This window comes from Dermatophagoides pteronyssinus, unplaced genomic scaffold (assembly GCF_027571235.1).
Source record: "Dermatophagoides pteronyssinus isolate colony J.1.1.1.1 unplaced genomic scaffold, Derpt_VIB-CSIC_2022.12 sq0032, whole genome shotgun sequence".
Taxonomy (NCBI): Eukaryota; Metazoa; Arthropoda; class Arachnida; order Sarcoptiformes; family Pyroglyphidae; genus Dermatophagoides; species Dermatophagoides pteronyssinus.
Genome location: NW_027461556.1, coordinates 236,062 through 250,359, shown reverse-complemented (window position 1 = coordinate 250,359; position 14,298 = coordinate 236,062). Strand labels below are relative to the sequence as shown.

The 14,298-nt window shown below is 30.1% G+C and overlaps 3 protein-coding genes across 6 annotated transcripts; 2 read left to right on the top strand and 1 right to left on the bottom strand.

The window, feature by feature from the left end:
- Window positions 1-18: 18 nt before the first annotated feature.
- Window positions 19-1,210, top strand: LOC113799401 (phosphatidylcholine:ceramide cholinephosphotransferase 2-like). Its single transcript, XM_075823630.1, has one exon. It carries the CDS (start codon window positions 65-67, stop codon window positions 1,079-1,081), a length of 1,017 nt encoding a protein of 338 aa, XP_075679745.1. The 5' UTR covers window positions 19-64; the 3' UTR covers window positions 1,082-1,210.
- On the bottom strand, window positions 1,105-6,145 carry LOC113799549 (calcium-dependent protein kinase C-like). 4 transcript variants are annotated; one of them, XM_075823622.1, is made up of 4 exons: window positions 5,918-6,145; window positions 3,353-3,649; window positions 1,745-3,282; window positions 1,105-1,664 (listed from the first exon to the last, which is right to left on the bottom strand). In XM_075823622.1, exons 2-4 carry the CDS (start codon window positions 3,626-3,628, stop codon window positions 1,229-1,231), a joined length of 2,250 nt encoding a protein of 749 aa, XP_075679737.1. In that variant the 5' UTR covers window positions 3,629-3,649; window positions 5,918-6,145; the 3' UTR covers window positions 1,105-1,228. The 4 variants fall into 4 exon arrangements, with proteins under 4 accessions (XP_075679737.1, XP_075679736.1, XP_075679738.1 ...); XM_075823621.1 differs by lacking the exon at window positions 5,918-6,145 and adding an exon at window positions 4,188-4,470; XM_075823623.1 differs by lacking the exon at window positions 5,918-6,145 and adding an exon at window positions 4,192-4,470.
- A 1,605-nt stretch (window positions 6,146-7,750) lies between these two features.
- On the top strand, window positions 7,751-13,840 carry LOC113799400 (uncharacterized). Its single transcript, XM_027350018.2, has 3 exons — window positions 7,751-8,229; window positions 8,294-8,816; window positions 12,230-13,840. The coding sequence occupies exons 1-3, from the start codon at window positions 7,843-7,845 to the stop codon at window positions 13,744-13,746; spliced, it is 2,427 nt and encodes an 808-aa protein (XP_027205819.2). The 5' UTR covers window positions 7,751-7,842; the 3' UTR covers window positions 13,747-13,840.
- Window positions 13,841-14,298: the final 458 nt, after the last annotated feature.

Here is a 14,298-nt window from a genome sequence, read left to right as displayed (position 1 = left end):
TTCATGTTTCCCACTGTTTCGACAATTCGTTCGTAACAATATTTACAATCAAAGAAATAAAAGAATGTCAACAATCAAAAAAATTATCAATATTTTATGGCAAAGACATTCAATAAATTTTATATTATTATTATTTATGGCATCTGGTATGATGATTAATAGTTTAATGCTTGTATTAACACATGAAAGAATACCATCACAATTAAAACCATTACCTGATATTGGTTTTGAAATATTATTACGTAATAATAATTTAATTGTATTTACTGAATTATATATTACATTACAAAATTTATCATTTTTATTTGTACTGTTATTTCATTGGGAACGTGAAAGAATATTTCGTCGTTTTACATTCGTAACTGGTTTAGCATATATGATAAGATCAATGTATTTTCCAAGTACATCATTACCGCCAAGTATTTTCAATAGTTGTTCACCAAAATTCCCCGCGAATATTACTGTTAGTGAATATTCTATTCGTTCAATCAATCGTATGATTGCCTTTTCAAAGACATTCGGTTTCGTAACACAACAAAAATTCAATCTTTGTGGTGATCAAATATTTTCCGGTCATACTATTATTATTATTATGGTACACCTGTTTATCGATACTTATTATTATTCATTAGCATTAAATACTGATATAATTAAATGTGCAATGATTATATTGAAAATAATACATTGGATATTAAGTACAAGTGCAATTATATCATTAATTATATCACATCAACATTATACAATCGATATAATCATTAGTGTTTATGTTTGTACCCAACTATTTTGGACATATCATTCCCTGTGTATGGAACGAAGATTTTTTCGCCAATTAAAACAACGTTATCATCATCATCAACAACAACGACAACATCGACAACATCGAAGTGATGGACGATCCAAAAATCTTATCAATTATTTAATCAATTTTAATATCGATGATTCGGATTCAAATTTTATTAAATATTATTGGTGGTGGCCATTATTTGTTTATTTTGAAATTGAAAATGAATTACCAATTTCATCATCATTATCATCACCATCTTCAACTTCTTCTTCTTCGTCATCAATTTCGGATGAATAATTTACAAATTTTTTTGGGAAATATTTTAAATAAAAACTTTTTATTTTTACAAACAAACAAACAACAAGTTTAAACGAAATTATGCCATAACAAAAAACAAAAACAAACGAAAAAATATAGGTATTTTTTTTGTTGATTGATGATAATTCATATATAAAGTGGATTAACATATGAAAATCCATCAAATTCATTACCATTTAGATTGGCAATAACAGATTTATCACTTGGTGTCATTGTTAATTGTGATTTAGTAAAATTTATATCAAAATTTTCAACTAATCTATCATCAGTAATTTGTGGTTTATATGGTGGTTGTATTTCTTTATTTAGGATTTTTATCCAATCAATACGACGAAAAAATGGATGATTTTTTATTTTTAATTCATCATTTATACCAGAACCAAGACGTTGTTGTGAATCTTTTACTAGAAATGCTTTACATAAATCTTTTGCTTCTTTTGATATTGATTTTGGATATAGGACATTATGATCGATAATATTTTGAAATAATTCATCTTCATCTTCACCATCGAATGGTGCTTGACCGGTTAACATTTCATATAAAAGTACACCATATGACCACCTGAATGTAAAGATCATTGAATGAAAGAAAAATGGTTAAAATCAAATCAAATTTCAAAAACAACAACAAAAACAACATACCAATCAACCGATTTTGAATATGGAATCCCTTTAATAATTTCCGGTGCAATATAATCCGGTGTACCACAAAATGTATGAGCAGTTTTTGAACCAAAAATACCTTCTTTACACATACCAAAATCACCAATTTTTATATGTCCTTCTGAATCCAATAGAATATTATCCAATTTCAGATCACGATAAACAATACCACGTTCGTGAAGGAAAAATAAACCGATTGCAATTTCGGTAGCATAAAAACAAGCAATCGGTTCTTTAAATTTACGAAATTTTTGTATCTGAAACATTAGATCACCACCGGTTACATATTCCATAACAAAATATAAACGTTCTTTATCCTGAAAACAGGAATGTAATCCAAGAAGAAATGGTGGCTTGTTGGTAAGAGCTAATACACGTTTTTCAATCATTGCACTTTCAATATCATCAGCCATAATAAGTACATCTTTTTTCAATACTTTAATTGCATATAATTGTTTTGGATTTTTTTTCAATTCAGCTAATAATACTTTACCAAAACTACCTTTACCAAGAATTTTTAATAAATTAAATGAATCCAAACCATCATTTAGTTTAAAATCTTTAGAATGATGATGATGATGTTTGGTAAGTGAATGAAATAAATGTTCTTTGGAATCATGATTATCATGTGAATTTTTTTCCGAAACAGTACTACGAAATTGTTGTTCTTGTTGTTGTTCAATATTATTAATATGTAATTTTTTTTGTAAATAATCAATAAGATTTTCACCCGGTGGTGGTAATGGTTCATTATAATAAGCACCTTCTTCTTCATTCAATAATTTATACCAACCTTCAACCGATTGTTTAATCAATTCGGAAACACCAAATGATAATGAACCAATAAAATCATTACGTGATGTACGATCCCAATCCCAAACACTAATCAATAATCGTTTATCACGATCTTGTGGACCGATTTCAATACAAATACGTTCATTCCATTCAGGATTCAATGTATTACGTATGATTTTTGTTTTATATTTGGTTATTGATTCACGATTATTATTCAATGATTGATAATTACTTGATAAAAGTTTTACTTTAACATATGGATCTGAAAGGCCATTTGGATCCATTATACATAGGTTTTTTGCCTTTCGTATATCACAACAGATAATCATTTTATCATTAATGTTTTCAATGTGATTATTATCATTATCGTTGTTGTTGTTGTGGTTATCATCATCACTATGATGATGATTATTATTAAGATTTTTAACCTGAATTCTCAGTTCAATACGACCACGTTTTTCAACTGCATCACAACCGCATAAATTCGGTACATTTGGACGACAACGTTTATGAAAATTCATCAGACATGATTTACATTGAAAACCTTGTTTATAAACACCATAAAGCATTGAACCACAATGATCACAAAATGTTGGTGTTGAATATGTATGCAATTGAAATTTATGTACTTTACGTGGATCAGTTTCAATACCTTTATCAGCACCCGGACATTTAAATGTAACCAATTCATGACAACGTTTATGTACAACAAGTGAACAAACCTGGATCGATGATTGATTGAAAGAGGAAAAACATTTGAAAAAATGTAAAAAACCATAAAACAAACATTACCTCACATTGATAACCTTGTTTATTTAAAACACCCCATATAAATTCACGACAATGGCTACAGAATGTTGGTTGTTTAAAAAATCTTGGATGAAAACTATGATCCAAAATGATTGAATATTTTTTCTTTTTAAATGCACCATTACGACGAAATGGACGACGAAATGAATTTGAACGTAAACTACTGTTGTTACCATCATCGGATTCAGATGTTGTTGTTGTTGTTTCAGAATTTAACGTATTTATCGATGATGATGGTGAACGATTACGGGACATCATTTTTGGGTGAATTTGTTGCAGCTGAATTTGGAAAAATCAAAAATCAAAAATTGCAAATCAAAAAGGAAATCAAAAACGCACACAGAAAGGAAAAATGAATGTTGTTGTTGTTTTGACAAAAGGAAATCAATATTTATTTGGGGTAAAAACAGCAAAAACAAAAAAAACTTGTTGAAAGAAAGCTTTGTTTTTGGGTGAAAAAAACAAACAACAAAACAACGATGAAAAACAGACATTGAATTAGAATCAGATTCGAATCAAATCAATTGACTGCAAACAGGCATTCAACAGGCATTTTAAAACAGGCAAACAGAATTGGCAATTTGAATATATCTCCTCTGTGCTTACACAGAGGAGATATTGATATATACAAAAATCGGAGGTTTTACCAATTGGTTGTTTGCTTGTTTGATCAAGATGATAATTATTATTATTGTCGACAAGTTAGGTTAGTTAGTTAATCGACTATAATGATGATCATCATTATCAGCAATCATTAATGATTAACAATCGTCGTCGATGATCATTGATCAATTTTTCAATTGTTATTATGGCATACATACGGTTGTCGTTAAACAAATGTCGTTAAAAAGTTGTTGTTTTTTGATTGTATCGTTTTTTCTGAAAAAAATGCTGGTTTAAAGATATTCATTCAAGGTTTTTGTCACTGGAGAAGAAAAAAAATTATTTTTCTATTTTCTGCTGGTTTGTTTGAATTGAATAACAGTTTATTTTTATTCTTGATTCTCAATCAATCAATCAATCAATCATCACTATGGTGTCTGTTTAGTGTGTTGATTTTTTTCATTTTAATGATCATCATCCATTGATGATGATGGCCAAATGTTTTTATTAACAAAATAAATCAAAAAAACGAATGGAGAAGAAGAAGAAAAAAGAATATTGCCTTTTACACACAGAGAGAGAGAGAGAGAGAGAGAGAGAGAGAGAGAGAGAGAGAGAGAGAGAGAGAGAGAGAGAGAGAGAGAGAGAGAGAGAGAGAGAGAGAGAGAGAGAGAGAGAGAGAGAGAGAGAGAGAGAGAGAGAGAGAGAGAGAGAGAGAGAGAGAGAGAGAGAGAGAGAGAGAGAGAGAGAGAGAGAGAGAGAGAGAGAGAGAGAGAGAGAGAGAGAGAGAGAGAGAGAGAGAGAGAGAGAGAGAGAAAAAAATGTGATTGGATTCGGTTTGAATTCTGAAAATGAAAATAAAAAAAAATTTACTATGAAATAAAGGCCGTGGTCCCACTTGTAAAAACTAACAAACAGACTAAACCGAAAAATGCACTGTGGAAGTAGAAAACGGGAAAAGTTTGCGATTTGACAAACTGGCGAGTTTAACATATCATGCAAGCATGATCCGGCAAACTAGTTTTTTTAGTTTGTTCAAGTGGGACCACTGCCAAACACACACAAACAAACAAACAAACAAACCAAGATATATTACACATACATAGGATACATAGGATAGATTCAGATTGAAATTGTATGTTGTTTTTGTTGTTCGATGTTAAAGTAATAGTGACGACAATTTACAGATATACAAATTGCGTATTCTCTCTCTCTCAATCAACATCAGTGATTTTTCTTAATAAATCCGGAATCGGTTTTTATTTATGATGAAGAGAGAGAGAGAGAGAGAGAGAGAGAGAGAGAGAGAGAATTTTCCGAAATGATATCCGTTCACTTTTTTTTGTTTTTTTTATTTTAAAATTTTAAAATTTTTCGATTAGTAACTAGGTGTGTGTTGGTGGGGAAAAAGCCAATCAAGTTTTCTAAAAAATCGATTTCCGAAAAGCAACGAACATAATTCGTTTTTTTATCATATCGATTCAAACAGATCGATCAACAAAAATATTTCATAATTCTTTGCATAATGTTCACACCTTAACATTACTTATCATCATCATCATCGACATTGATCTTGACATTTACAACAGAAACAACAGTAAAAAAACAGCAGCAGAAACAGCAGCAGAAAAAAATAAACTTCCAGCGAATATGGTTGAATTTGTTTTCATTTTTTTTTTTTTTTTTTTTGACATAACAAATCAAACAAACAAACAAACAAACATTCAACCAAAAAAAAAAAAAAATAAACAAAAATAACCATAACCGCAATATAGACATAATAAATCATATCTGATATCAAAAAAAAGGATTGTCAATCAAATGTGTGTTGACAGCAACCATGGATGGATGGATGGATGTGATTGATGGATGGATGGATGTTTTGATAGTTTTGATTGATGGATTCCATAGGGATTCCAGCCGAAAAAGCAGAAAAACACTCACCTGGATGATGATGATGATGATGATTGTGAGGAATTTTGATGATGAGGATTTTCAGATGGAAAAATATTGTCCAAAATCAAAATCAAAATAAATAAAAAACCAATTTTCAAAGGAATGGCGAAATGATTTTTAGTGATGAAAATCAACAAACAACAAAAATGGAAATCAACAAATGTCTGTGCGTGTGTGTGTGTATGCAGGACATGCAAGCATTAAATGATAATTTTGTTTTGTTTTTTTCTTTTCTGTTGAATCAATGATGATGATGATAGCAACAAACAGCAAAATTATGCTGTGTGTGAGGGAGAGAGAGAGAGAGAGAGGGAAAAAACCACCAACGTTTTAACATGTATCATGGATAGTGGATGGATGTCTGTATACAACAAAAAAGATTCGAAAGAAAAATTTATCTTTTTTTTTATTGCTGGCAATCGAAATGAAATGAAAAGGAAAGGAAAACAAACTGGTTACCTTGGTGTATTGTATACCACATGTGTGTGTGTGTATCTCTGTGTGTTCGGTTGGTATGCAGGTAATTTATTTTTTTTGCAACAAAAGTACTCATCACATATATGATAAGATTCCAAATGATGATGAGCTTTTAACAACAAAAAAAATGTTCTTTAATGATTTTTTCAATCAATGGCAATCAATATCAATGGCATTGATAATTTTTGAAATTTTTCTGCTTTCAAAAAAAAAAAATTCCAATCTGGTCCAACAGATGGCGTATCTTTTTGTTAATTTTTTTAAAATTAACATGGAACATTCATCCTTTTGGAATGTAAAGAATGTTTGTGCGAAAGAAGGAAGTTTCAAGATTTCTAATGTTTAGTTAAAGTTTACAAAGATCCATTATTCGTTCTCGTTATTATCGTTCTCTGTGTGGCCTATTATTATCGAATATTCTGTTTGGTCTATTGTTATTTTCACCATTTGAAAATTGAAATATGGAAGCCAAATATTTCCCAAAGTTAGACAGTAAAATCATTGAATAGAGACGATACTTTAGGAGAGAAACAAAAACAAAAAATGAATTGTACCGCCCAAATAAAAACAATTCAGTGACGAATCATGACGCCCAATAATGATGATGATGATGATGGTTCCCATTTGAATTATAGGCTGATCACAAACAAAAGCAAAACAAGAAAAATCAATACATCATTTATCATATAGTCATGCAGTCATCAACCTAACCTAACCTAACTGAACTATGAATCATATAGTCATATAGTCATCAACCTAACCTAACCTAACCTAACTGAATTTTTTGAAGAAGAAAAAAAAATGTTTTTTTTTCTGCGCACAAATTCCGTACAAAAAAAAAAACAGTAACATAAATGTGATACACACACACACACACAGTTACACAAATTGTCTCCGCCTTTTTTTCTGTTTTTGTTACAACCCACCAAAAAAAATTAACAAAAAAATTATGTACTGTTACTGTTACCCTCCTCTCTTTCGTTTTTCTTTTGCTCTCTTTTCTCGTCATTTTTTTAAATCAACCAATAGCGTTATCGATTTTGATTTTTCGTTTTAGTTGTTTGTCGAATGAAAAAACAGTTACACATTTTCATTTTCACCAGAAAACAAAGAAAAAACATTCTAAACACGCCCATTTTTTTCTTAATATTTTGGCATCAAATAACTCTTGTAACAAAAAAAAATCTTTTATCAATTTGTTTGTTTGTTACTAGAATCCGTTATTTTATCACGTTACGCATGTTCGTTGAAATTATTCAATTTTTTGAAATTCAAAAATAAAATAACCAAATGAAAAAACTATCGATTTGTTTTTTTGATTTGCTTTTTCGCTTTCAAAATTGATTCACATTCATCGACCTGATCAGTGATCGAATGTAATAAGTTTGTGTCAGTAAGTTTTTTATTTTGCAAGAATTTCTTTTTCCCAAGTAAAAATGGACAGCCATATGTTGGCCATGGCCAATGATCATCACCATAATCATCACCATGGATTATCAATGGATCAAATGGATGATGATCAAAATATTGTTGATTCATCAAGTGATGAATCAACATTACCAACCGAATCAGCATCACGAATCAAACATCGAAAATCATCATTGAAAACATCGAAAAAAACAACAACATTATCAATGGTAACAAATAATGATCGATATCAACGAACACCAAAATGTGCACGTTGTCGTAATCATGGTGTTGTTTCGGCATTGAAAGGACATAAAAGATTTTGTCGTTGGAAAGATTGTTTATGTGCAAAATGTACATTGATTGCTGAAAGACAACGTGTTATGGCTGCACAGGTAGCACTTCGTCGTCAACAGGTAATTATTCTTTTCAGAAAATTTGAAATTTAATGATGAAACAAAACAAAACAAAAAAAACTAGGCACAAGAAGAAAATGAAGCCCGTGAAATGGGTATCCTATATGGATGTCAAGATGGTTTAGTTGCTATGCATAAAGCTGGATTAACATTATCAGCAGCAATGGCACAATTGATACAACATCAAACATCAACAACAACTACAGCAGCTGCATCAAAAGATATTGTTGATGGTGTTACATCAACAAATCTAATGATTACAAATGGAGATAATGATGATGATCATCATCATGGTGGAACATCATCATTTTTATCCATTACAAATGAAAATGACGACGATGAAGATGATGATGATGATAAAAAACAAGAAAAAATTGATCCAACAACATCAATTATGATGGCTGATCATGATGATGATGATCAAATGTTATCCGCTGAACATTATCAACAACAACAACAACAACAACAATATGTTACAACAACAGCAAATATGACACAATCATCATCTTTATCATCATCATCGTTATCATCGTTATCATCACCAGCAGCAGCAACATCATCATCAACATTACCATCACCATTATCAGGTATGTTATTTAATCAATAAACGGTTTGATTTGATTTTATCTTTTTTCCTTTCGATTGTTCGATCGATCGATTGATTGATGTATCGATTGTATCGAACAATTCACATATATAGTGTTTATAAATTTAATTTAATTTAATTCATTTTGATTTTTCTCTTGATAAAAATCTACCCTCTTCATTTAAATACGTGTTGATAGTTCAGGGAGAGAGAGAGAGAGAGAGAGAGAGAGAGAGAGAGAGAGAGAGAGAGAGAGAGAGAAATTATTTTCAATTGTTAAAGATTTTTCTTTTTCAATCAGGAGATAAACAATACATAAATATATTTTAACCAAACGAGCGACCCTCTCTCTCTCTATTTTTGATCCATCTGTGTGGAAACAGTTGCTTTTTCATTTGTTTGTTCGAATCTTTTTGTTATGGACGTACGCTGTTTATTGTTTCTTTTGGATTGTCTCATTTTTATCCATGGATTGAAAAGAAAGAAAGAAAGAAAAAAAACTAAAACATGTCAATAACAGAAATGTGTTTTTTTTTCGCTGTTGTTGTTGTTGTTAGTTTGTTTGTTGCTTTAGTTAATAAATACATTGTCAAAAAATACCGACCTATTTTAAGTCGGATATTAAGTCGTCAATATTGATGATGATGATGGTGGGTACTTCATGATGAAGAGAAAATCTTTCTGTCAATCTCTTGACGACAAACAATCAAAAAAATATGAATTTTGAAAAAATTTTTCAATCATAAGAAACAATGAATGTGAATGAAAAATGACAATCTTTGAATCTCTCTTTAAAAGTTTTTTTTTTTTGGCTGTTCGTTTGACAAATTTGATCTAATTAGAACAGCAACCAAACGGAAAAAAAAACATTTTTTTCTATTAACCATTGTCGAAAAGGTAAATTATTGTAAGAAAAAACTTTTTGTCCGCTGGTTTGATGTCTTTATATATCATCATGAAAGAAAACCCAACCAAAAAAAAAAAATCGATGACAGCCACTTATAAATGATGATGATTTCTTTGGCTTTTTTTTCTTTCATCAAATAAAATAAGGACAAATCCAATTGATCAAAGAAAATCTTTCAATTTGATTTTTCTCACTTTTACTTGCTGTTGATGATGATGATGATGGGAGTGACATTTCCACACATAATGAGACATACAGAGAGGCTTGAGTGTAAATAGCGTGAATGAGTGAATGAAATTCTTTGACACTTCCTTTTATTGTTGTTTTCAATTGAAAATCACACTTTGTCACTTTTTTTCTGGTTTTGTTGTTGTTGTTGTTGGTTTTTTGTTTGTGTCCACTCACAAACTCATAAGGACTGGCAAATGATCAATACAATGGTTTCACAATTTCAGTTATTGTTTCCTTTAGTTGGTCACATTGAGCAAAAAACATACCTGATAAATACTGATGATGATGGTTAGTGTTACAATTCAGAACGAGAATAAAAAAAAACCAAAAGTTTCATCTTGAATGTCAAATGCAGTGATGATGATTTCATCGTCTTCTTCGTTGTTATAAACATGTTTCGAGTATTTTTTGTTGTGTGTTAAGGGTGACCATCATTGTGAAAATAGGAAATTCGAACAAAAAAAAAAATTGTCTGATTGAAACACACAATTCGAATCATCATTATGGGTGAAAATAGTCAAGTTTTCCTTTCATTGAATGTAGGAGGGGGAGGATGATGGTTGTTTTTTTTCTCCCGAAGGGGAGTGAGAGATAATAAATAACGACTGATCAATAATAATAATCAAATACATACGATTAGTATTAGTTTGTTGTTTTGGAGGAAGAAAGAAAAAAAATGTCAAAACCAATTCAATTCAAAACCCCAGAAAAAAATTGATATCCAACCAATCATTTCCATTAACACAATTATATCTCGTGTTCCATTGTGAATATGGTTTTTGATGCAAACGACGACGACGACCAGGGGGGAAGAAATACATTCATTTCATCAATACAATGTGTGATTCGCGTATGTTTTCTGATTTGTTTTGTTACAGACAAATTGGCTTATAAAAAAAGTGAGACAAATCCATTTAGATTTTCTATTCAGGAAAGAAAAAAAAACAAAATAAAATTTTGTTGAAAGCTTTATTCAATTTTCTCTCGAAACAATACCCACACATTAAGTGATGATGAAAACTTTGTTTTCATTTTTTTTCATTTGAAAAAGGTGTCGTATTGTCTACCACTAAAATGTAAATAACAGAAAGAAAAACAAAAATTTAAATGGACCCCGTGTATTGATGATTGTTGTTGTTGTTTATCAAAATAAAAAAAAATCAAACAAACAAACAAACCGGGAAAAAAACAAAAATATTTACATTTAAGCCAAAAATGATACTTAGGTGAGCGAGCGAGCGAGCAAAAATGGTTTCGAATGTTTTTTTTTCGAATGTTTTTTTTTCGAATGTTTTTTTTTGAATGTTTTTCATTCGAATGTTTTTTCCATCGAAAAATGAAAAAGTTTCAATTATCATCGAGAAAATTTTTGGGAAAAAAAATTAAGTTTACAAACAAACAAAATAAGAGAATCCAAAAAAAAGTCCAAATTCAATTTGTATTTCTATAGATAAAATTGGAAGATAAACATCATCAATAATCGATGTCGGGGGGGGAGAAAAACCAGTAGCAAAAAAAAACTCATAAAACTGTCATTGTCACAACTTTTCAAACAACAATAACAACATCAGCACAAAGAGAATAATTTCAAAATATTAAATCCCTGAGAATTTTGTAGAAAAAAAAAGTTAGATAGGAAAATATGGGGAGAGAAAATGAAAAGTCAAATTCTTTTAGAGTCAATTTATAAAACACACAGAATATTATGGATGATGAAAAGAATGGAATGGAATTTTTTATTGTTGACATCATCATAACTATTTTCATCCATATCTCCTCTCTCTCTGTTAATATAGTAAATTTTTTTTGTTATTGATATTTTTTTTTCCTTTTGCTTCCTCGCTTTATGATTATTAATAACATCAGATCGTCAAAAAAAATGAATAGACAGACAGACAAAAAATTTGATCCACAAAAGAACGAAACGAGAAATAGACCAAATCGAATTCAAAGTTGATAAAGTCGGAATATTTTTTTCCATTTTTGCATCATCATTATTATTATTATTATTATTATGTGATTATTGATGACAATAGACATAGTGAGTGAGTGAGTGAGTGTTAAAAATATTCCTCCCCATCATAATCGTCATATATAAATAACAATGAGGGAAAGAAAAAAAAAGATTAATCAAATTTAATTAAATTGAATAGAATTGACTAAGTACTACCACCATGTTATGTCAATAAAAAAATTTTCAAACGTGTCACATTGGAATGTTTGCCTATTTTGAAACCTTTTTTTTTCTTTTTTCTTTTTTTCTCTTTTTGGTATAGCTTCTATTTCTGAAACAAAGGAAGAATCAACAGAAATGGCTATAAATCAACAAAGATCACCAGCAACATTGAATGGAATAAATCGCCAACGACGACGATCAACGAAACAAAGATCGGCTGCGGCAAATTCTTCTTCATCAACGACTAATGAGTTGATTGGTAAAGGAGGAAAAAAACAGACACGTGCAGGTGAATCAACAACAACAACAACAACAGCAAAACAACAAGAATCATCAAATGTTGTAAAAATATTGGAGAAAATATTTCCAAAAATTAATAATGATTATTTAGAAAAAACTTTCGGTTATTGTAATGGTGATATATTGAAAACTATTGATATATTGACTAAAGAATCATCTTCATTGCCATTGAATCAAATGGATTCATCATTTGATACTGAAAATATGATTAAAAGAATGATGATGACTACTACGACTACTGCTGCTGTTAAAATAGCACCACCACCATCAACATCATTACCATTGATTGAAACAGATTTTAGTGAAATACGTAAAAAATTTGGTTTTAATAAAATGAAAAAACCAAAAAATTCATTTGTAAGACATAAAGCTAATTATGAAAAAGCAGCAATGATACATCATGGTGGTCATCATCATCCTCACCAGCATTATCATCCACAGCAGCAGCAGAAAATCTTACCACCAGAAACATCAAATATTCAGATTGACGCCATTCTTGGTGGCCAGCATGAAGAACAATTTTTATTCGATAATGGTACACAGATATCATCAATAAAACAACAACAACAACAATCTTTATCACCAACAACAACAACAACAACAATTAATCAACAACAATTACAACATCCATTGATTTCAAATTTTAACCCCGAGTTATATTCAAGGGGAGCAAATACATTACCATCATCATCATCATCGTTTGGTATTATTAATTCGGATTTATCGATATTTCATCCACAACAATCATCATCATCATCGTCATCACCAGCAGCAGCAGCAGCAACAGCACAAGGATCATCCACAACATCAATATCAACACAATTACCAATTATATCATCAAATATGACAAGACATTTATTTGATTCATTGATTGGTTATCGTAGTTTGTTTGGTAATGTTGTACCTTCGGGATTTTTTCCACCACCACCAACAACATCGGCATCGACACCGAATTTAGCCACATCACTTCATGGTTTATTACCGAATATTTTTGCATCAACAACATCGACAGCAACAACAACAATGATGACTGATGAAAATATTCAACAACAAAGAAATTCAAATCAAATTAATAAATCATTTTTCGATCAAATACAATTGGATGAATTGGCGGGAAAAATTCCTCATCAACAACACCAAAGAACATCATCAATAAATCATCAATTACAAAATGCATTAAATAATATTTATGCAACGACCAACGGGTTAATTGCTAGTAATAATGGATGGTATAATGGTAATATGATGGGAATGGGAACAACATCAACGACATTCGCAACCAATAATAATAACATATCAAAAGACCACCAACAATGAAAATAACCGAATGGGATATTAATTTCTTTCATCATTTGTTTGTTTAACCCTTTGTTGATCCAAATAAAATAAAATAGCCCATTTTGATCCATCATATCACCTATTTTAACCTCTTCAACTGATCAAAAAAAAATGTGTAAATATTTAAACACTTTGGTACAAAATACACTTGAAAATCCAGAATGGAACAACAACAACATATTAGATAAATAAACGTCAATTAGTAAACAACCAAAAAAACAAATATGAATATTGATTTGTAATTGACACCTGGACCATTCATAAAAGTAGTAGATTAAACAAAACAAAAAAAAACCAAATCATCATCATCCAATTTTATAGGGTAGCGTTTTCTCCTTCTCCTTCTACTTGATGACCGCTAATAGGTCAGAAAATTATTATTTGAAATAAATACACCGAACAAACAACCAACCGAACAAACAAACAAACAAACATTATATGGTTATTTAAAAATTTACCTGGATGAAAATACAATAATAGAAAAAAAATTTGATTCAAAATAAGGTTCAATGGATTTTACTCCAGTCCCGA

Excerpts from the sequence above, each read along its gene's own strand:
- LOC113799401 (XM_075823630.1), top strand. The coding sequence starts at position 65 with ATGTCAACAATCAAAAAAATTATCAATATTTTATGGCAAAGACATTCA.
- LOC113799549 (XM_075823622.1), bottom strand. The coding sequence starts at position 3,628 with ATGATGTCCCGTAATCGTTCACCATCATCATCGATAAATACGTTAAAT. Across the intron at positions 3,283-3,352 it reads AACAAGGTTATCAATGTGAG|GTTTGTTCACTTGTTGTACA; the intron begins GTAATGTTTGTT and ends TCATCGATCCAG. Across the intron at positions 1,665-1,744 it reads TATTCAAAATCGGTTGATTG|GTGGTCATATGGTGTACTTT; the intron begins GTATGTTGTTTT and ends CTTTACATTCAG.
- LOC113799400 (XM_027350018.2), top strand. The coding sequence starts at position 7,843 with ATGGACAGCCATATGTTGGCCATGGCCAATGATCATCACCATAATCAT. Across the intron at positions 8,230-8,293 it reads TAGCACTTCGTCGTCAACAG|GCACAAGAAGAAAATGAAGC; the intron begins GTAATTATTCTT and ends AAAAAAAACTAG. Across the intron at positions 8,817-12,229 it reads ATTACCATCACCATTATCAG|CTTCTATTTCTGAAACAAAG; the intron begins GTATGTTATTTA and ends TTTTTGGTATAG.